Source organism: Dermacentor albipictus, chromosome 3, assembly GCF_038994185.2.
Source record: "Dermacentor albipictus isolate Rhodes 1998 colony chromosome 3, USDA_Dalb.pri_finalv2, whole genome shotgun sequence".
Classification (NCBI taxonomy): Eukaryota; Metazoa; Arthropoda; class Arachnida; order Ixodida; family Ixodidae; genus Dermacentor; species Dermacentor albipictus.
This window is the reverse complement of record NC_091823.1, coordinates 53,720,406-53,743,555: the sequence shown is the minus strand read 5'-3', so window position 1 is coordinate 53,743,555 and position 23,150 is coordinate 53,720,406. Positions and strand designations below refer to the sequence as shown.

Genomic DNA, 23,150 nt, shown 5'->3' with positions numbered 1-23,150 from the left:
AACTAATTTCACATTACACAAAAACACAGAGTTGTTCTTTCAGGTGCAGTCCACTGCAGAGCGTGATTCGAGAGAACATTGAAGCTAAAAGAAATGAAGAAATGTTCCCATATAGGTATCTATAGTATACACGCTTCGGAGTTTGATGCGGTAAATAAACGTGCGTGCTCTCATCTTACCCGACGTGGTGAATGAAGGTACGGAAGAGTTCATTGTCGCTTCGTTCTAGGAACATTATGCCCAGCGCCAGGTAGGGCCATTGGTCGAACTTCCGTGTTGTCAAACGGAGTTGCGCTTCCCTGAGAAGCTGCATGCAAGAGAGGCGCAGGTAGTGTTTGCGAACAAACAAAGGGATTATTTCAGTCGTAACGGGGAGTACAGCAATAGGCTTCTTTCTCGATAGATCACACATCGAGAGTGTTTTCACTTTCACATGCGTAACGTTGAAGTTCAAGCGCACTGCCTCGCTGGTGCGATGGGTGTTCTGTCGATACAATCATGAACTATGATACGTGGCGCTAAAGAAGTATTGGCACATCGACATTTTTTTATACATAAAGATAAAGACATTAGATAAAGGTCCTAAGCCTTGCCACCTATAGAGTAAAAGAAATACTGGCTCGCTTCAAGGCATCTTAAATTATTTTTTTTTCTACGAACCAATTTTGGTTCCGTTCCCTAGATGTATGCGTCATGATGATTTCACGCAGGAGATGCTGAAACGTCACGATATTCTGCTAGCGCATAACCACGTTCTTCGTCATGACGTCTTTGTATCATGCCCTGACACTGCGACTGCACGGGGTGACGCCGGCTAGTTAGGCGGCGGCTAACACTAATTTTATCTCGTCATTTATCACGTCATTTATCAATTTTATCACGCTCGGGTTTCTTCCCTGAAGCTGACATAAAGGTGAACGAACTGAATTAAAACTGGTTCGAAGAGAGCTATCGCACTTTCCAGCGCCTATAGGTGGCGCGGAGAACGTTTCAATATGGCAGGGATAGAGGTGATAAGGGCGATACGAAAGCGTGCGCACCTGCAGAAGCAGGTGGCCTACGGGCCTCTGGTATTTCTAAGCGCGATCCTTGACCTTGCTAAGGGCACGCAGAGATGTGATGTCGAAGGAGAGGCTACGTTTAACGCTGGCCATATAATATGGCGTGGTATACGAGATACGAAAAGTGCGGCTGTCCAGGTCGAGTGACTTTGCCTGCAGACAAGCGCGCCGTAAGTGGCCCGCCGCATACAATAAATGTAAATGTCTGCGATGTAACCTGCGCCGTAGAGGTCACTATTTCTCCTTACGTTTTGTAATCTATACGCGGTGTACGAGAATTGACACCAAGCACTTAATCGGTAGCGCTCGGATGCAAACAAAGCGCAGTACCCCCCTTGCCGCTATGTGTGCATTCAAGACGAGGTACATGGCTCCGTGCACCAGCTTAGTTGGGAAATGCTTGTTAAAAATGCCGGATGACACGGAAACATTTCAGTAGTGTCGATTTATAATATATGAGCGGGACGATGAGTGTGCCAGCGCGCCCCGTTTCCAGCGCGATTAGCGCTTTCGCGTGCTGTAGGGAAGCTCGCACGCGCAGTCTTCGTCGATGACCGCTTCAGGTACGCAGTCCTGGCCCTTGTTTCGTGCAATATTGTCATAGTAGAGAACAAATAAAAAATCAGAAACGCCTGCGCACGACCTTCGATCGGCACACACCTTTCGCCACGGCCAAAAAAAAAGAAGAAGCGAATGCTTTGTGCATTCACCGCCTGCTTCCTTCCCACGCGGAACGACCTAGATTGCAATGGTCGCGACGCAGCGTCAGGCACCGTCGCAGAGTATTTACCGAAACAGCGCGAGTGCAGGCAGAAAATTTATTGAACGGTGACACTTCCGTACTTAAATTTACATCGGAATCTGTGGAGGGCTTTCTTCGGCCAGCCCCGCTGCTGTTGCCTTGTGGGACCGCCGCGTGATCTTTTGCGAAGGCACGGCGTGTCTCTTCAGCCGCTTTCGTGAGGGCTTCAACTCGTCTTTAAGGCAAGTTTCACATTCAGCTCGCAACTAAAATCAAATGAAATCATTGAGAGCAGCGCAACAGTCAAGTACACTCTCTAAGGTGGCCCCAAAAGAAGTCTTCTTTGTTGAACTGCTCCCTACATACGATTTCTTCTCTGATTTTCTTCCCGATGCGGAGCTTGACCGCCCAAAACTTCCTCCGTTCTTTTTTGCTCTTTTATAAATTGGTGCAGGCTTACTTTTCCCAATATTGAACGATTTGCGCATTGCGGCACACTGCACATGCGGTTGCTCTTCCCTCGTCGACTGTTTTTTTTTTTTTTTCATGTCGAAGAGTAGCAAAACGCCAACACAGCTGCAGACACCACGTGAGCGGAAAATCCATCACCCCCTCCCGGCTTCCGAAAAAATCGCCGCGGCGGCGCTAGCGTATCTGGAAAGCACGAATAGTAAATCATCTAGGTCGCTGTGAGACTTGCCAGTATATTTTTCAGCGGTTTGGAAGTCCATTAGCCTTGGGGTGATCGACCTGCCAAGTGTTCCCCAAGTTTTCCAAGAAGCTCGGGGAGGAATGCCCCACCGGCGATGTCATCGCCTTCTCTTTCACTTCGCTTCAAGGAAGCAACGTCGCTCTCCTGACCGTCACGGAGTGGCCACTTATCGACTAAAGGTTCCTCGTTGAGAATTTCCCGGAAAAAGCAACGACAACAGGTGGTTCCCTCCAATTGTGACACGATGAGGACAGGTGCACGTCTCCGAGGAACACGTGGAAGACCAGTGAGCAGTGGCGTAGCTAGGTCGTCTGGCACCCGGGGCCCGTAGGTCTTCTGTCACCCCCACCCCGGAGTGTAGCCGGCGGAAAGAAGGGTGTCTTCAGACGTATATGACACCCTCCCCCGCCCCCCTTCCCCTCTGGCCCCTTGCACCCGGGGCCCACGGCCCCCCGGCCCCCCCTGTTGCTACGCCACTGCCAGTGAGGGCTCTTTGTGCTTGGCCAACGCTTTCCCTCAACGAGGGAAAGAGGGGTCATTTAAGACTGTCCTCGCCCCGTGTTAACGAAAAAAAAATATGAGGTTTTACGCGCCAAAACCACTTTCTGTTTATAAGGCACGCTGTAGTGGGGCACTCCGGAAATTTGGACCACCTGGGGTTCATTAACGTGCAGCTAAATCTAAGTACACGGGTGTCTTCGCCCCCACCGAAATGCGGCCGCCGTGGCCGGGATTCGATCGCGCGACCTCGTGCTTAGCAGCCCAACACCATAGCCACTAAGCTACCACGGCGGGTTCCCGTGTTTCTGAGATCCGCTCGAGAACTGGGATAGAGTCACAAACGCGCAAGAATGAAGTGAATACATTCTTTTCTACTTTTTTTCATCCTCACGATGCTCGGCTTCATCGTCGGTTCTTGATTCTTGCGGTGACGACGCACCTCACACGGTCGAGGTCGTATCAGCTTTCTTTAGGGCAAGATTTGAGGAGTCGAAAATGTCACGTCGGCATTCCTTTAACGGAGCTTGGGGATGTGTCGTCCCTTTATTCCCGTCCACTGCCACTGTCTCAGCCAATCGAAGGGCGCTGAAGATTATATCCCCGAAAGCGATCGACCGAGAATACGACCCCATTGTCGAATCGGAAAAGTTAACGTGGCCTACGTATTCAGTACATGGGTTATTTCCCGCAAACAGCAATTTAGTGGACGCTGCAGATGGCATGCGACGTCGATTCTCACCATCGAGAAACATAACAAGAAACGTGACACAAGATGTGTATGTACTATATGTCCACACTCCATGCTCGGAAGCGGTGCTGGTCAGCTGTTTCAAATATGTAGATATGCATACAAACCTATAAGATCTGGCAACATGCGGCGAACCCTCAACATCCGAATACCCCTCAACAGTCCTCTCATATATTATGGCGTTTTTCACTGGTCGATTCGGAGCAGGATTTCTTGCTCCGTGGCAACGAATCCGAATTTCACTGGTCGATCTGGAGCGGGTTCGCGCGTTCCACTGGTCGTTTCGGATCAACTCGCTCCGCGCCGGATCGCTCTCACTTGCTCCGCCGCCGAGGCGCGGATTCGGGCGGAAATAGCTCGCGTCACTTCCGTCTTCGAGCGAAATCAGTACCGGTTGGTACGCACAACATTGTGTTGCTTCGCAAAATGGCTGCGTTCGTTGCTGCAGAAGAGCTCGCGTTTAGCGATGAAAGCTCGGACGACAGCCATTACTAGGTGACGCAGGTGCTGTACGAAGCCTTCTATGCACGTTGTCCATGCATAATCCTTGCGGGCGCGACATGGAAATGACGGACTCTGCGATTGCCGCGGTCAAATTAGGCACGGGGGACGGTGAGTTTGGTTGCCGTGGAAACGTACAGAGCAGAAGTCGGGCATGGTTTCCGGAACCGGTTTGTGAGACGTGCACGCAGACTTCCTGTGTGATCCCCCACGGAGCATTTTTGCGCTCCGCTGGCCGATTCGGATTCGCGAAACCCGAGCGCTCGCTCGAGGATTTCGGCGGCTGCTCCAGATCGACCAGTGAAAAACGCCATTAGTTTTCTCGTACATAAGGGTTGTGCATGAGTGCTCCGAGGAACACGTGGCAGACCAGTGAGGGGCGACAGATTTGGTCCCGCAGCGTTAAAAACCACGCTGCGGTACACGCAGTCACGCCCGGAACGCACGTACGAACAAGAGGTCGAAGATGTGGTCCACGTGCACCGGCGTGGTGCCTTCGGTGACCTCGAAGTCGAGCACGCCGAAGTGGACGACGCCTTTGTTCCACAGCTGGCGCAGGCTGGCCCACGTATTGGGCGAGCTCAGCTCCTCTTGCGCCTTGCTGTTCCCCCTGGCATGGAAGGCACACATGTGACCGAGTTAGTGCATGCGCGTGAGCAGACCTACACTGAAAATCAAAATGCAGTTTGACTAATTAACAAGATTCCGCTAATGAACTTCACAATTACACCCACTTGGAACCAATTTTGAAGCGAAACAATGACTTCAATATAGATGTAGTCAAACTTGCGGTGAAAGTCCACTGTCGTTCCATCTACTTTTCTAACAAAACGCCTCTTTAACACATTGAAGCTCAAAAGTTACTGGAACGCCGATGCATATTGTCGCAAACTTTGAGAACGTATATCTCAAAATTTGAGACGTCGTACTCAAAATTCGTTCCAAGTGCATCTGACATTCCAAATCGCCGGCTATAATTCTAAGATTGCAATATGTGCCCCAAATTAATAAGTTTAGAAGTTAATTGGCAATAATTTGTTAATTGGTCATAACCCGCCGCGGTTGCTTAGTGGTGCTATGATCGACCTGTCGGGTGTGAGAGGTGTTCAGGCGGGCTTCGCCACGTGGTGTCAGGATTGGGGGCTCAATCCCATCGCTCGTGGTCCTTTGCCAAGATTGGAGTACGGCATGAATTCGAAGGTAGCTGGCCCATGCCGTCGTCCAACTTATTTACGCTGAGATCGTTGACGAAGTGAAGAACTGTTTCTCATCGAGAACGAGGAAAAGGGTTTATTTACAGAAATCAAATCAATATAACATGACTGCTTGAGAAAAAGAGTATCAGTCCAACATGACTGCATGAGAGAAGTGACTCAGTCTAACATGACTGCTCAAGAGAAGTGTGTTCAGCATTCGCACAACCACAGTTTTTATACACTCGATCCGCCGGCCATACGAGGCGGCGACTGTTCGTTTACTCATCACCAACTCGCCGCTGCTCTGCAGATCAGTTTACAGACACAAAGGCACACACATTCCGATGCCCAAACGACGGCGTTGGGGGGGTGCCGTTCCGGGAAGTATCGGTGCCGATCGAGGGTAGCTCGTTGTTTTGCGTCACGCCGAAGCGTGAGAAGCACCAAAATACGGCTTCCCCACGGCAGCTTGTCCATGCGTGTCATATCAGGTCCACGTTGGGGAACTCCGAAACCATTGTTCACACACCGAACTCATCCCGTCACAATGTCGATGGGGCTGGAGGAAGGAAGCGGTTTTCAGCACAAAGGCCGCTTCTTCGAACGCCTCCTAGCTGCAGTGACGGAGAGGGTGCGGAATGCGCGTCTTGCCCCCCTTGTCGTAATCGGGTGGCAATCTTGCTTAGCAGCTCGCCATTCTTAACAGCGCAAAGGCCGGTTCTTCGAACGCCTCCTACCTGTAGCGACGGAGAGTGCGGAATGCGCGTCTTGCCCCTTTGTCGTAATTGGGTGGCAATTTTGTCTTGTAGCTCGCCATTCTTAACAGTGGGCATGATAGCCCTCTTCTCCGAATCGACGACGCGCTTTTCCCCGAGCTGATACAAAGGGATAGAAGAAATCCAAGGTCAAGAAACCCAAGGACGAAGTCACTCTTTTCTCAGAACTGACACAAAAGGACGCACGGCAAACCAAAGGGCAAGAAGTTGCGAACCCCCCCGCTCACCCGCGGCTTTCTACAAGGTGGCACAAAAGGGTGGACGCCGACTTGACCGCCACTGCTGGCCCACGTGTTAACGAGGGCGCTCGAGACTCAGATGAGAGTCACATCTACGTACCTATGAAGGGAATACAATTTTTTCAACTTTTCTTTTTCATCCTCGCTATGCCCGGCTTCTTCGTCGTTTTTTGATTCCTCTGGTGAAGGCCCACCTGACCCGGTCGAGATCATATAATGACTATGGTGTTGGGGGGGGGGGGGGGCTGCTAAGAACGAGATCGCGGCATCGAATTCCGCGACCCGGACGCATTTCGATGGGGGGGAAATGCGAAAACACCCGATTTAGGCGCATGTTAAAGGACCCCAGGTGGTCAAAGTTTCCGGAGTCCCCCACTACGACGTGCCTCATAATCAGAAAGTGGTTTTGGCACGTAAAACCCTATAATTAAAAATAAAATTGGTCATAAATTTACTGTGGTTTCTCATGCAAATAATGTCTGTTTCTCATATAAATCTTGCTCAAGAAGTAGAATTGAGCCAAATGCCACTGGTAAATAATAAAGAAATCTGTTAACAAGAAAAAAAAAACGCGCCGTGTATGCATATACAGGGTGTCCGAACTTTCATGCACCACAATTTAAAAACATGCAAATGCCACGTAGCTGGAGATAACCGAGGCAGTGTTGTTTGCCGTCGCTTAAAGATACTCAGATTAATTTTTAATGCCGCTTAGTTGTGTAATTAGACCATTAACTAATAAACCTCTCCAATATTATAATTAAATGAAAAGCACCAATGAGAACATTGTAGAGCAACATGAAAAACTCGCGATACAGCTTTCTGTTGCTCGGTACGCGCTACATAAAAGTGTTTTTGCGAGCGTGAAAGAAACCCGCGCATACACGTACAGTGCCTCGAGCGGCCAGTCGCGCGGCAATTTTACGTGTATTCGCAACTTTTACGGATGGTGGCGCCGTCCTGCGGCGGCGGCCGGAAACAATCGAAAGAGTATACTCGCCGCTGGCTGCCGCCCGTTCGCGCAGCGTATTGGTGTTGTCTACGCTTTCCTTTCACTTTTGGATGATGTTTTAACGCGTTCAAAGCTCCCATGGGATACTGAAGGACACCTAACGTGCTCAGAATGAGCAAACATATAAGTAACCGTATTCGCTGAGTGCCGCAATGCAAAAGTTCTGCGGTAGGTGATGTGAGCCTTCACTATTCCCCACCGGCTGCGTCCATGAGGAAGAAATTGATTATTAAGCTGCGGATCGGCAAAGCTGTCACAGAAGCGATGAAGGTTTGCAGTGCGCACTTCATGCCGGAGGACGTTTTGTGGAATACGATAGATGAGTGACGATTTCGAGCACTTGAAATCGCGAATAGACGCACCTGCATAGAGACGCAGGCATAGCACTATATGTTGTGCAGGGAAATAAATAATGCACAATCTTAAGTCAAATACGTTGTAGGATGATTGATGCTTGCGTTTTTGCCAGTCATGCCTTTACGGCTACGTTGGAGCGCAAACATCCTCCGTGAAGCCTTGTATACCTGCTTCAAAATTTATTGTTCTCGCTCATGCGTTCGTGCTCTGCAACGCCGGCTTGACATTCCACCATTTTTGAACAGAGAGATGAGTTTCTCATTTGTGCATCGAAGCAAAGTGACGCAGGCATAGAGGCACCTGGAACTCCGTGCTTGTCGTCGTCTGCCACTTCGATGCGCGGCTGCAACGTGTGCACAGGCGCGCTTGATTGCACTCGTAAGGTAACAAATCGTGGTCCAACAAACGTTATACTACTGTGCAGTGTTCGCGTAGCGAACCCTCAGCTGATTTGCGTGTATATTATTTTATAAACATAACTGGAACAATGAAGCCTGCATTGCCGCGGACCGGTAAATATCGGCTATGTATCACGCGGTAGGACTGACGCAGGCTGTAAAACTACCGCAAAACTGTAGCTTGCACAACACGCATAAAGCGCAATAACTAAATTACAAGTGTGAACGGTTGTCGTATGAGCTCGCAAAAGTGGTCAGATATGATTTTTTGTTTACTTCTCGTGTTCAATATCTAACTTTGTGAACACAGGCAGGGATAACTAGACAAGAAATTTTTTGCTCACAGAACGCTGCTTTAGGGCTGCTTTTCACGCCGTCGATGTAAAGAACTTGGGTCGCGCAACACCAGGAAGATTTTTTTTTTCCCGACACGGCGTCTTGTTCAAGCGGTCCAAGTAACAACTGGCAGAGAGCCTCACACCGTATAAAAGGTCGTGGTACCCGTTCAAAGCGGTCGAATTAATAGAATAGCGAAGACAAAGCACGGCCACTTCTCTTTATAACGCCGTCGCGGTAAAACTGAAACCACAGCTCGTGTGGTTTGCTTCGAAGCCGCGAAGTTTGCACGCAAAGGCCTTCAACAGTCACGGACGTCGACGTGCACGCTTTTATGCCGCAGCAGGCAAGACGATCAGCGTTTAGGACTTCCTCGCCTTCAAGCATGCTTCGAATCCTGTGTTCTGCTCGCCCAATGTGAGCCATTACGCAGGCTAACGACAGTGGGCGTGTGACCTGAAGAGTCATTTGAACAAGACGACATAGAATAAAGAAGATGACGACGCAAAACAACATGCCACTGAACAAGACAACCGCAGCACTGCATTGACTACTCTAGTTCTTAATATCCCGGACAGCCAGGTGACGCCCTCTATAGGCCGTGAAAGTTGCGAACTTTCTATAGTGATATGCAACACGATTATTAATTTTGCATCGGCTTGTCTAACCATGCCATATATATATATCAGGATGATACACATTATCCATAATCGTCAGTGGGCACTCAACAAAATCAATGGCACTAACCTGGTAGCTAGAGTCACTAGAAAATTCACGCAGAGCTATCTGTAACGTCAACTCTTTTAATTTTTTTTTTTTAATTATGGGGTTTTACGTGCCAAAACCACTTTCTGATTATGAGGCACGGCGTAGTGGAGGACTCCGGAAATTTCGACCCTCTGGGGTGCACCTAAATCTAAGTACACGGGTGTTTTCGCATTTCGCCCCCATCGAAATGCGGCCGCCATGGCCGGGATTCGATCCCGCGACCGAACGTCCACTCTAAGAACCATGGCTAGATGCTACGGTGACGATTATCATGTTCTGAATGATAGATGAGTACGTTTAGATGCAATGGAAAGAATTTTATCTAGAGGCGAAATTTCATCCAATTTGGTGATTTCGAAAAAAAAAAAGAATCCATTCGTGTCAAGCTTCGGTCGCTCAAAACCTGCTGAACAATTCGACCCCGTGCCGCAATGCATGCCAAGTTTAGCTCTCATGGCAAAGCGAATTCCCCGTATGCAAGGATGCTGGGAGTGCCATTCTGGCAATCGCAAATTCCGCCATATTGCTGAATTCGGCTTCTTGGCAGCTCCAATGCGGCTCACAAAACCCCAACATGGCGAAATTCGACACTGTCCAGAACAGCACCCCACGGGTTCGCAATGACACGGATCAGGACAGTTTTTTTTTTTTTTCAGCTTCGAAGTTCTGTTATCGAGATCGCTGAAGTGAATGCCCTCTCCGATGCACTCCAGTCGGCGCCAGTTCGGTTCTCGCGCGAATTTTTCGCAGGAAATATTTGAATAGTCGGTGCAGCCCACACCGAGAAAGACGACGACGAACGAGTTTGAGCGATAGCCGCGAAGCGCGCGCGCTCAAACGCGGGGCCGTTTCCTGAGCCTACTTCGAGATCTGGAGACCACATCGAATCGCGCCACTGCTAAGTAAGGAATGCAGGAGCACGGAGGCCTCACTCCAGAGGCGCGCACGTGCAAACAAGCTGAAGGCCCCGACTTCGTACGCCGCCGGTGGAGCTATTCAATGCTTGACTCTTCCAGAAAGCGAGGGGATAGCCCGGCACTGTTGCAAGTAAAGTAAGGCACCGTGAAAGTAAGGCACCCTGCCCGCCTTGGTCCGCCGTCGCCCCCACCTGGCTCATCTGACGGCGTGTAAGTCAGCAAGGCAAGACCGCAGGGGGACCAAGCGGCGACTCTCTTCGCCGGGTATGACACCATTGCACGGGCGCTACCATTGGCCGAAAATGGCGTCATCTGAGCGGACTCTCCCATTGGCCAAATATGACGCGTCTTCCAGAGATCGAAGGGCTTAAAAAGAGAGACCGGGAGCATCGTAGAGCATTCCAGGATTCGTAGAGCATTCTCTGATTCACCTCTCCCGAACTTCTTGCCGCGGGCCGCAGCGTCCGAGTTGCTGCCGGCCCGTAATGACTGTACGACTGTTCATTGACGTCTCATTGTAAATAATGTAAAAAAAAACCCTCCCAAGTTTTTTCATCCCGAAGCCCGTCCTCAACCCCTACAGCGCTCACTCGGAGGCGACGGCGACGCCGACCTCGGTGAGGCGGTACTTGGCAGCGGCCGCGACGAAGCGCTCGAAGGCGACGCTGTGCCTCCGTTGCGCGAACGTGTCGAGAAGGCCGGCTCGGTAGAAGCAGTCGAAGTACGCGAGGTCGCACAGCCCGTCCTCGGGCAGCGGCGACTGTGACCTCTCCTTCCCGCCGAACACGCACATCAACGGCATCGGGTCCAGGCGCTTCACTGTCGTTGTAATATACAAGGAGCACGTCAATACACGAAACTGTTGCCTGCAGCAAGCTATAGTCGGCAAGTCTCACGCCTTGCCCGCCCGCCTTTGACATGTGCCTGTTCTGATCTGATCTGCCCTGCCCTGCCCTGCCCTGCCTAGCCCTTCCTTTACGCTTCGCAATTGTCGTATGCAAAAGTAACAATATAAATTACTAACGCAGTTCCCGCGGTTCGATACGCAATAGGGCTCTGTTTTGGCCAAACCGGCGGCCTTACGCTGATCTATTCTCTAATCGGGTGCTGATCGGCTAACGGCGGGCGCTGTCTTCCTAAAGGGCACGTGAGGAACGTTGTGGCAGAAGGGAAGCTATCACTCGACGTCCGCACGTGCCTCTCACCTAAAACAAATTTCAATTTCAATTTTTTTTTAGCGGAAAAAAAAGAAACTGGTCCAAATTGACAGAAAAATTTTCGAAAGGTTTACTCCTGCCTATATACTGTATACTAATATATACTAATGGTAAACTGGGGACTGCAGCTGACGTCTGCTTACTTTTTACGATTCATCGTTTCATGATATGTCCTCTCTTTATTGTCCATTATCGGTAAATTTCGTGTCGTACCACATATACGTCTCGATACTCCGAAAATGCTTCCGGACAAATGTCTTTACTCAGCCTGAAAAAGCAGCAGATATTTCCGCCTAAGCATGTTTTTCTTTCGTCCCTTGGCACTGGTTGAGCTCAGTGCAAATATATACTTTCGAAAACAATAGAACAGCGCGAGCGCAATGGCTGCACAGTACAGTTGCTTCAGAACGAATATATACATAGCGACAAAAATCAAGCTGCAAAATTTGACGCCATTTTGCAGTACAGTCAATGTAAACTCCTCTGCGGAAAAACATAGCTGAACAACCGCACGTTGCTTCCAACGTTCTTCTGATATTCAAGATAATTTCGAACGCGCGTAAGAACAAACCAGAGGTTGGGTTCTGCCAGCAGTCCTGCAGGACTGCTCGACCCGATGCTGCGCAGCTTCAGAGATTTGACAAGACTCGACGCATTGAGCAAGGTACGCCCAGTGGCACAGAGACAATCAACAGGCAAAACAGATTATGCCGTCATTTCGATGGTGAACACGCAAACGCGCCGACAAGTAAATCCGAGACACGCATACAGCATTGTAGATGATTTGATTAACGGGTAGTTTGCGAAAACGACCGATGCAGGCCATTCTTCATGCGTAAATATAGCAGACAGCATCGTCTTTTGGGGGCCGTCCTAACAAATGGAAATGAAACACAATGAAACAAACGTTCCTTGCTTTATAGTTCTCTGTCGTATTGGCGCGTTTATATCATTACCAAACCGCCTGTATACATGACATATAACTGCAGATGCGAGAATTCCGTCGCACCTGACGGTACACTGAAACCAGGCTCACTGAGGCTCAACCCTGTAGACTAGGGTCCCGAGATCTCGTCAAATTGTTCCACTACCCTTTTCGTCAGCTATATCAATCAATCAATCAATCAATCAATCAATCAATCAATCAATCAATCAAACAAACAAACAATCAAAAACCTGCAACTTGCCTTTGGCTATGGGTCCAACCAAATTTGGAAACTCTGTATGTTCTATTTGTCTGAATAATAAATTGAAATCAATCAGTCAGCTATGGCTCCGCACCACACTTACTCTTTCGCCGCTCAATCAGAACCGTTCCACCCTCGACGTCAGTTGTGCGATCGTAGGCGGTGATGGTTGTGGCAGCCTCTGCCGTGCTCGCCGTCGTGGTGGCGGTGGTGGTCGCGACGACCTCGGTGCTGGCGAAGCCGGTCACCGGGGCGACCGCGTCTCCGTCCTCGTACAGCGAGTAAGGCCCGGGCAGCGCGGCCGTAGCCCCGACCGTCGGCGCGGCCTCTCCGTCGCGAGCTGCTGCGTCGTCGACACCACGCCTGCTGCCGAGTCTTCGCGACCAGACGGCGTCCCTCTTCTCCGTCGTGTCGGCACCGAGGTCGGTGTTCTGGTCCGGAGCCTGCTGGCCCATCTTTTCCGCTAGGCGGGGTGAATAGTGAGAAGAGACAGGGAGGACCATGCAAGCAACGCCTCAAGGCTTCGCACACACAACACACACACAATGATCCGCATAAGCTGCAGACTGACCAAAACATTGCGGAAATAGCTAGGAGGTGGACTACAGACAGTATAGACGCCAAGTCCACGTGACGAGAGGCCCTTGAGTCTATATTCGTGTGTTGCAATTGGTAATGTAGTTTGCACATTTTGGAAGTATCATCTCCGGCACATGTCCAACTGTGGTCACTTCGTAATGTAACCAACACGTCGCTGATAATTTCTGATGTCTTGCAAGACGAAAAGAATAGAAAGGGACACCGCACAGTCAGCGCCCCGTGTTACAACTGCCGTTGCGCTTGTAACACACTTTTAAATGAAAATGTTAGAGGGACACCGCAAATATACAAAAAGGTGCAATTGCCATTATAGGTCAGTGGCGTCGGATGAAGGTGTTGTCTATATATGGATTTTTCTGCTATATATATGGTTATATTTTACTTAACGAAATGTAAAAAAAAAGTGACTATGCAGATAACACAATTCTAACCATTTAACTGGTTTCCTCGAAGAAGAGGATATTGCCTGCACCAAATAGCGCAAGAAATTGAAATACATAATTGACTGCATAATAATATTTCACTAATCGACCTTTTAATTATCTAATTATTATAGAGTACATATTGCAATTTACAATCTGTAGGCAGCGAAAAATAATTGCTGAGTTTTACATGCCAAAACCGCGATATATGATTATGAGGCACGTTGTAGTGGGGGTCTCCGGTTTAGTATTTATCACCTGGGGTTTCTTAGCGTGCATCCAAATCTAAGCACACGGCCGTTGTTGCACTTCGACCCCTTCGAAATGCGGCAGCGATCGAACCCGCGTTCTCGAGCAGGCGAGCTCGCAAATAGGAACTTGAAACACGTATATGTCTTTCGAGATATGCGTCCTCAAATTGTACGGTGTTATGTTCCCGGGAAATTTTGTCCTGCAACGCGTGAAAGGGCGTGTTGTTAAAAAAAAAAAAAACATTCAATGCCATTCCACTCTGTGAAGGTGGATGACCAGCGAACGTGTGTTTATATTGATGACTATATTGATTTAATATGTATGATGATTGCTATACTTATTGAAAAAAGACACATACACGTGACTTCTTGATTGTACCGCCTTTTATTTTAGTTTGTTGCCATAGCGATCATCGCTTTATGGTCGGTTTATATATATATATATATATATATATATATATATATATATATATATATATATATATATATATATATATAACGATTGCTTTGTCTACGGCAACCTCTTCTACGCACGCGGAAGAAACAGAAACCTAGCCTTATACAGCTTTGCTGTAAAACGCCTGTTTCGCGCATTTACGCATTTTCTTACGCAAAAAAAAAGTGAAACAGTGCATTTGACCACAAGCTTGACAGTACAACTGCATGTACTAGTTTCAAGGTGTCTTTCAGGCGGATATGCCAGGAAAACTCACTGGTTAAATTCGCAGTGTGTGCCTTAAGGTAATTAGTTACTACGAGCAAACCCGCTCAAATATTACAATTGTGCTATCTGCGAGAGATGATGTTTAAGAGATTCTATTAAAAAGACGGTCGTCCGACTGTTCTCAGTTTATCATTGTAACTGGGAGCACCGGGCCCCAATACGGTTATACACACACACAAACTGGGCTTCAGCGCTTATTTTAACTCGAAATTTCCGTTCGATATCGCTGTTTCTAAACGCCTCCCACCGACATGTACGACCGCCATTTTGGCATGGTTGTGTGACGTCAGGAAATGAGGGGCTACCGCTGTCTCGTCTGCTTCGAAATAGTCTGAAACCAAATCAGACGCCTTTCCCAGCACGTTCTGGCACCCTACGGCGCTACCATCGTCGCGTTCGTTGAACTGTGCCCGCAATTCCTTCACTCGCGCGATAAGAAGCAGCAGCAAACCGCCGAGACCCGCAAGCAAGAACAAAACGACGCATGGCGGCACTGACGTATTTCCAGCGGCTGCAATATATACTTCCAGTGTTTTAAGTACACAAAAACATGGCCTGCGACATGAAAAAAAAATATCAAATACAAGTTTTCTACATCACCGAATGCACTTAAATTCTGCGACCTTTTCGTGGTACACGCACGGTTTACCATATATGTAATGCAAAATACAAGCTCGAAAAATTGGTGTCATGGTCCTCTTCTTAACGACATTAAAAAAAAATAACCTGGTACATCAGACAAAACACTGTGGATTCGCACCACTGCGAGTGAAAATTTCCGCAACTGAGAAGTGAACTCACTGTTCCTGATGCCAGTCAGCATCAGCACCATGAATCCGACCAAGGCTAATGCGACGCAGGCGAGAAGAACGTTCCTGACTTTGCTGGTTCTTACGTTGTTCGGGGAGACGAGCCTGCGGAACGCGGGACGACCTCAGTGCCGTTTGAGATGGCACCAAGATCGTGCGAATTTATTGAGTTACGCAATTTGCGACAGGTACTTACAGGTTGTCTGAAAGAGAACGAGAAATTAATATGTGAGGTGAGCACGGTGTGTCGCCGTCTTTCTTGTCATGTTGTCGGAATAATTGTCCGCTGGTTTTCGGGAAAATTCCACGCGCTGTCATGGTCACGTAAGAGGCGTTGAGACAGTGGCTAGAAGGACAGCTCACTGCGAGATCCCGCCAACAGCTCTCATAAGGTTGCGATCGAAGGAAGGCGACTTCTAGTCTGTTGTAACGCAGGCAGAACGACACCGCCATAAAAGGCACACGAGACCGCACACAGCGCTGTGTATTGTCTCGTGTGCCTCTTATGGCCGTGTAGTTCTGCCTGCGCTAGAACAAATTAGATGATGACCTAACGACAAGCCCGTATAGTTACAATCATAATCGTCATCACCAGCAGCCTATTTTTACGTCCACTGCCAGGACGAAGGCCTCTCCTTACGATCTCCAATTATCCCTGTCTTGAGCTAGCTGATTTCAACTTGCGCCTGCAAATTTCTGAATTTCATCATCCCACCTAGTTTTCTGCTGTCCTCAACTGCGTCCTACAGATTACATGTCGTGTCCAGCTCTATTTTTTTTAGAGCGCAGGTCCAAGGGTGCCCGTTCCTGCGGTGAGCGTTGGCGTCATCCTTCGGATGAAGTATAGAGGGGATGGCAACTCGGCTGGCGCAGCGCAACCGACGTAGCGTGACTGACCGCGAACGACGCTCGCCCGCGCGCCGATAACGTCGGACTATAAACGGGCCTTAAGCGTTGCATGAGCGTAGGTCTGTCTGCGGTGGCTGCTGTGAATTGCGCCCACGCGTCACGATTAGCGAGGCAGTCGCGCCGACACTTCGCTCCGTTTGCAACGTGCTGCACGAGTCGCACTGTCCGCCCCATCAGATATATCGCGAAATGGAAACACCTATACAGCTACGCTCACAATTCGCATTAGGGAGTATCGTAATCTTTATTCAATCATTTTTTTTCTCTTTTAATGTCGACTAGAATATTGGCTATCCTTGTTTGCTCTCTGATCTACACCAAGGCTATCCTTGTTTGCTCTCTGATCTGTCTCTCAACGTTACGCCTAACATTTTTCTTTTCATCGTTCTTTGCTGGTTCTTAACTCGTTCTCGAGCTCTCTTACTCGTTCTCTTAACTCGTTCTCGAGCATGTTAGCATCTATAGAATGCAATGATTGTACATTTTCCTTTTCAACAAAAGTGGTAAGCTCCCAGTCATGATTTGGTAATGCCTGCCATATGCACCCCAACCCATTTTTATTATTCTGTAAATTTCCCTGTCATGATAAGCTTCCCCTGTAAGTTCTGACCAAGATAAACGTACTACTGCACAGACTCTAGAGGCTATCCGGCGATTCTCAATTGTTGTTCCCTTGCCAGGCTGTTGAAGGTTATCTTTGTCTTCTGCATATTAATCTTCAACCCAACTCTTACATTTTCTCGGTTAAGGTCCTCAATCATTTGTTGTAATTCGTCCCCAATGTTGCTGAACAGGACAATGTCATCTGCAAACCTAAGGTTGTTGAGATATTCGCCGTCGATCCTGCATGTTTAGAAGAAGTATTCAAGCCAATAAACTGGGAAGACTTAGGAGTGAGGATCAACGGCGAATATCTCAGCAACTTTCAGTGCGCTCTGAAGACGATGAGTTGGAGCGTGTTATTTTTTTATGGTTCAGCAACGTTTACGCATGGAATAATCAGAACAAAATACAAACCTGCGTACAACGACTCGTCCCCGCTGCTAGGCTTTTCTGCAAAATGTAAAACAAAAAATTTAGACAGAGAAGGGAGTGCCATAATCGTCACCTGACAGGCAAGGTAATTAAGACAGGAGCGCCCACTGTAATTATAAAGACCTGCGCGAATTCTGCTGCGCCCGCGTCTTCCATTGTGTGCGCATCACAAGTGCCCATCTCAGCGGCTACACGGTGTTGTGTTGATGATCACGAGGTCACGGGTACGACATCCGCACGCGACGGCCGCATTTGATGTGGGTGACATGCGAAAACCGCCCACGTACTTAGATTTAAGCGGACGTCTGGCCATAGTGAGCTGACAAGCGCGATAACGATCGCATCTGCAAAGTATTACATCGCTATGCGCCGCGGAAAGATCTTAAAGGGGCCCTGAACCACTTTTTATCGAATTGGAGAAAGACATTTGAAGTGAAGATAGGCTATTTCAGAACCACTTTGCCGCAAAAAGTACTTGAATGCGTTCAGCCGAGGCGGAGTTATCGGCGATCAAACACGGCCTCAGCTGTGCTACCCTTCCTCCTCCAATGCCTTGCACTGCGAAGGCTACGGCGGAGACGTCACATTGGCGCGTAGTTCAAATTTCCTATTTGGTGCCTATGCCGCGCTAAACGTAAGCGAAACGCGGCTGTCCTCAGAGAGCCATAGTGCGCTTAGCCACTGGACTCGTGGCGGCACCTCGTGGCGGCCACGGTGTAGCCGAGCGCAGCGACCAATAGCAGCCGCGTATTGGAGTGTGCTTTATAACGAAATAAAGCACACAGAAAAGAGCGAGGATCACGGGGTTTTTGAAACGAGAGCGTTAGCGAAAAAGGTGACTTCGCGCTCCGCATGCGAGCTCCACAGACAGCGTACGACAGCAGAACTTGGCTGAGATGTTCACAACAGCGTATGCTACCCGCGGACTATGTTTTTTCACCAAGCCCGAGGGGTGGTTCAGGGACCCTCTAAATTTCAAATCGAACACCGTTTTCCTTTCTCCTGGCAGCCGCCGCGTTTTATGTTGGAGGATAACGTGCACGTGCTAGTGCGCCCACGTACACGTGTTCGCACTGTGACGTTCCTCGCGGTGACACGTGACCTCGAGAATTATTCAAGGCAAAGTCTGTTATTTGTGTAAGATGTTGCTTGAATAGACGACTTAAAGCCTGGAGAAATAATAAAACACACAAAGCGAATGCCTGCACGTTTTTTGTTTTACTTCGCACCGCAGCAACAGAGATGTACTTCCCTTTCGTCTGTGTTCCCACGTCGTGCAGTCGCGCGCCCGGACACCGAAACTATGTCATTTTTTACTGTGTTCCAGCGAGGGATCATGCTTTGTGATCCGCTTGTGTCTGCCTTCAGTGTAGCGCTGAAATTAACCGCTAGTCAGGTGTCCTCGTGAACAGCACGCAAAATCGTGCGCTGCGCGAAACGAGACAATCACAACAGCTCACGCGCGATGCCGTCAGCGCAAGTGCGACGCGCCGCAAAAAAAGCGAAGAGGATAAAAAGAATGCAGGCGGGACCCGTGACGTAAGCATCACGCGATCCTCCAGCCCAGGTAGCACACAAAGTCTTGAAAACGTCGTATTAAGGGATTCAACGTCTGAAACGGATTTTTGACCAAAATCGACGCATCAAAGACGTTCCAAACAAGATAGCTTAAAAACGAGGGGTGAATACGTTTGGATAACGTTGGAAGCCAGGCAGCTTAAAAACGAGGGGTGAATACGTTTTGAAAACGACTTCATATGACTCGCTCTATCTCTTTAGTTATCATGTGACCAAGGTGGCCACGTGATTCGTGTTGCCGGGCAGCCGGGCGAGCCGGGCATAGTCGCGTCGTCATGGCGTCGTCGCGTCCCCGCACTCGCATTGCGCTGTGGTGTGTTTGCGGCTGTTCTGAATGTGCTGCCGCTGCCCTTTGTCATGTAAGTGTTGCAGTGTTTTGCCGTCAAGAAAACGACATTCTGTGATTAGTTTGGGTTGTGCGATCTGTTTGTGTAGTTTTAATTTCGAATTCAGTAGTGTTTTCAATTGCAGGGCGCCGAGTGGAGGGCACTAATCAGCTCTTCGAGTTCATTGTCATGTTATTTGAGGCGCCTTTTTCACTGACGCTGTAATTCAGGCGTTAAGGGCAGTATAAGGACGAAAGTTTGAAGGAAGAAATCGTGCCTGTGTGTCCCTAGCGTCGGGATCGGCCGCAATGCGTGATCCTAACAAGAAAGCATTTTGCAGAATGCGAAGAAAGATGGCAAAATTGCTGTCTGTGCGCACCTTGCCAATCTCCGCAATAGAGCCGTCATCGTGGTATTTTAGTCTCCCGTTTAGCAAGAGGGTTGCAGACAAGATAACTGGTTCAAACAGGCTTTTTTTATTATTCAGTACTAGTACGGTATCCCAAAAGGTGAGGTCAAGTGCTCGCCCTATTTTCTTCCCTCGCGCTACAGCGCACTTACAGAATTTTGCGTGCATCATATATACCGTGCTTTTATCGTTTACGCTTCAGGTTCTCGATTGTGTTTTCGCCCCCTTTACCCACGTGAGCGGTATTTCATGGTCTTACGGGGTACCACGTGTGTCCATATATTGTGTCCAATATATGAAACGGCCAAACTCTATTTTATTTGACGCCTCAAATGGTATTAATGTATTGAGTCCCTTGTAGCTTTGTGCTTGTTATCAATTTTACTACTTGGCGAATGGATACAGCACGTACGCTGCATAACTCGCTTGTGGATACTGCGTACGTGAGTCGAGTATGCTTCAGGTAGTACGATTATTTGCCGTTTGGGACATGTGTCGGAATTTACGCTATGTGCCCTTCGCGCTTTAATTAGTCGGCGGCCTGCCGAGTTCGTGCGGGTGCAATGTGTGCGCGTGGAGTTTGCGAAGCGCTGGCGCGGTTTTTTTTTTAATATGTGTTCTGTTCGCGCGCTTCGCACAGCAGGGCATGCCGCAGTTCTTTGTCCTTGTGCAACACATTTTCCTATAGCGTACGCCTGTGCATTATTTGATACCGGTTTCACACAGGGCTCTTTTAACCGCTATCCAATCCGTTACAAATCGAATTTCTCGGTCGTGATTGGCTCCTTTGCGCAAGCTACGACAGTGAGCCAGTCGCATCGATAATTTCGATCTGGATCGGGCGTGATGGCGATCGAGAGTGGTCGCGTGACGCCGGTTTTACACATGGCTCCCACATAGGGAACACTTTAAATTCAATGCTACTGAGTGAAGAGCAAGTGCATATATATGCCAGTGGTGGTATGTGGGCAAGTCTTTCTGGTGAAGCCAATACTTGTGCATTCAAAACATTTCAACTACCAGCGTAGTGCATCAATGTGTCTACTTCACAAAACGGAGCACCAGTGCAGATATCTGAGCATACCTGTCCAGGGCAGCAAGTGTGTCGACATTTAAACCACTACCAGCTTGTGCGGCAGTTCTATTTCCAGCGGGACTGCAGAATAATCAGTAGGGTGCACTCAAGCTGTTTATCTATGAAGCTCTGCCTCGACTGGGTGCCAAATATTTTTGGACGTGAAAGTGGGGGTGAATTGGTAAACATCAGTGGAACTGTGCCTGGACTTTGTGGCAAATGTTTTTGGATGTGAAAGTGTGGGGGAACTGGCAAAGAATTTGCTCTGGGCTACATGTGTTAAACGTTTTTCTCATTCAGAGTGCTTTTTTGTTTACTTTAGGAGACTGAAGATGTGCGCAAAGTGTGACATGTCAGTGTGCTAATTAATGTATTTGCTGGTTTGCAAATTATTCGTTGCAACTTTGTCTTTGCCAGAGAGGTACAACTTTGCCTCTTGTACAGGGTTTTTCAGATAAAACACTTACTATTTATTACGAGCATTGCTTCCTTTGTTACACAAATGCAGCTTCCAGTGCATTCCAGTTAATTTTCATGTTTATGTAAGTTACTAATATGAGGCTTGCATATTCATTTCTCACGTTCTGGAGTGGCAAGATGCAGCATTACTGTCTCATCGTTCGCTGTACTACAGTAGTGTTCACTTGTTACACTGAATCCCCCGTTTAAGTATTCTGTACTAATTTCACTTTATTGCTTTTTTTGTTGTATGGTTATTTTTCTCGACATTACCTTCTTTGATATATCCTAAAGGCAATATTTCGAATTTTGCATTGTTCCCATTTTTTTATTTCTGTCACAGGATTATTTTATGATGGTATGCGGTGGTATTTCTTTTTGTGCTCTTTTCAAGCTTCTAGCTGATTGGTAACATTGCTTGGAGGAAGTTACCATCCGACTCATACTCTTGCATTTTTCAGTCTACTTCCATTCGCTCCGAATGTCACTTCTGCATAACTCTAGTCCATCTAATAGCACGTGCTCTTTACTATGATAAATGAGAAAGTTTAGTACACTCCAGGTTCTTCTGTTCATTTTTGTATGTGTACTTGGAATTTTGTTTATGTGCTAGTGAATGTTCACTTTCGAGTTCATTACGAATCCTTTCTGCGACTTTTGTCATTGTTGATGTACTTTTACTTCTATTTGCATTTCTCACACAGTTTGTTCGAAGCTTGCATAAGCATTACATTTTAATAAAGTGTTTTTGCTTGGTCACAATGTTCTCATTTCATTCACTTTTGGCATGAAGGGCTTGGTCTTGCCGCCTGCCAAGTCGTGACCATTTGTTCTTTGCAGGATGTCATTCCCATTTTGGTTGTAAGCATCGTAGCTTACTAAAGGTGGTATTAAGGATTCATTATTCCTAACAGGCTTATTTTCGTGGGACTTGGTAGAGGATACGCCGGCCATGCGGGGAACAGTGCTTGGCACTGCGCCATAGATCTTACAGTCAACACGACGCTTCTACTCATCTGGGGCGCGATTGGAGATCGTTGTTCGAAACGCCCGATCAGTTTCACCTCATGCGATTGGCCTAGGCCGTGCCGACGGGTGCGGCTGACGACGTCTGCGCGGGATAGGCCAGTCGCGTGAGGCGAAACTAAACGCATGTTTTGAACAACGATGTCTGATCGCACCCGTCACCCGCGAAAATTAGCTTCAGATGATCGTAAACCTTTCAAGACCACTTCTAGACCAGCTTTTTGATAACCTCCTAAAAACGTTTAGAAATTGGTTACGAATAGTTTTGACAAAGGGATTACTTGTGTCTTTCCCTATCCTATTTCTAGACCAGCTTTTCGAATACATCTTGCAGACCTGTTCTAGATCGTCTCAAGAAAGTAATTAAGCCGGACATTAGCAGAGATATACGACGTTTTCCCGCCGAAGTTCTCTCATTCGTGTCTTCTTTAACCCGTTTTTATCGTCTTGGATAAACGCTACGAAAACGTTACGTATCTCTTTTGTGCTACCTGGGAGGTACGGTATGGCAGAACGCAGGGAAAAAATTTCGCTTGCGGAGGCTAGCAACGCCACCTGGAGGAAATTCTTCCAGTCCAGCCAGTCTATGTGGCGTTGAGGCTAGACGGGGCGAGTGGAGAGAATGTCTCGCTTGGCAGTGGGGCTCGCATCCTTAAATCAGGGGCTCGCGGCACTGAAATATTTCTATCTAGACTATTGATAAGGCTATTTAAAAAAAAAATTGCGACAGAACGCTCCTTATATAGAGGACATGTAACAACTTCCAGTGTATAACCATAATTTGCTATGGGGCCTGGTGAGGGGCCCTTTAAGGGACACTAAAGGAAGATATCAAGTCAAGCCAGATCGATAGATTATT

At 48.1% G+C, this 23,150-nt stretch overlaps 1 protein-coding gene across 3 annotated transcripts in view; it reads right to left on the bottom strand.

Annotated features, from left to right (window-relative positions):
- LOC139057383 (uncharacterized) overlaps positions 1–23,150 on the bottom strand; it is a 62,674-nt gene that overhangs the window by 26,191 nt on the left and 13,333 nt on the right. For all 3 annotated transcript variants that reach the window (XM_070535461.1, XM_070535463.1, XM_070535462.1), the window contains 6 exons: positions 17,401–17,436; positions 15,467–15,579; positions 12,772–13,131; positions 10,855–11,083; positions 4,716–4,875; positions 180–307 (listed from right to left, as the gene is read on the bottom strand). In XM_070535461.1, coding sequence (XP_070391562.1) covers positions 180–307; positions 4,716–4,875; positions 10,855–11,083; positions 12,772–13,131; positions 15,467–15,497 — 908 coding nt within the window. In that variant the 5' untranslated portion in view covers positions 15,498–15,579; positions 17,401–17,436. The remainder of the gene's footprint in view (positions 1–179; positions 308–4,715; positions 4,876–10,854; positions 11,084–12,771; positions 13,132–15,466; positions 15,580–17,400; positions 17,437–23,150) is intronic.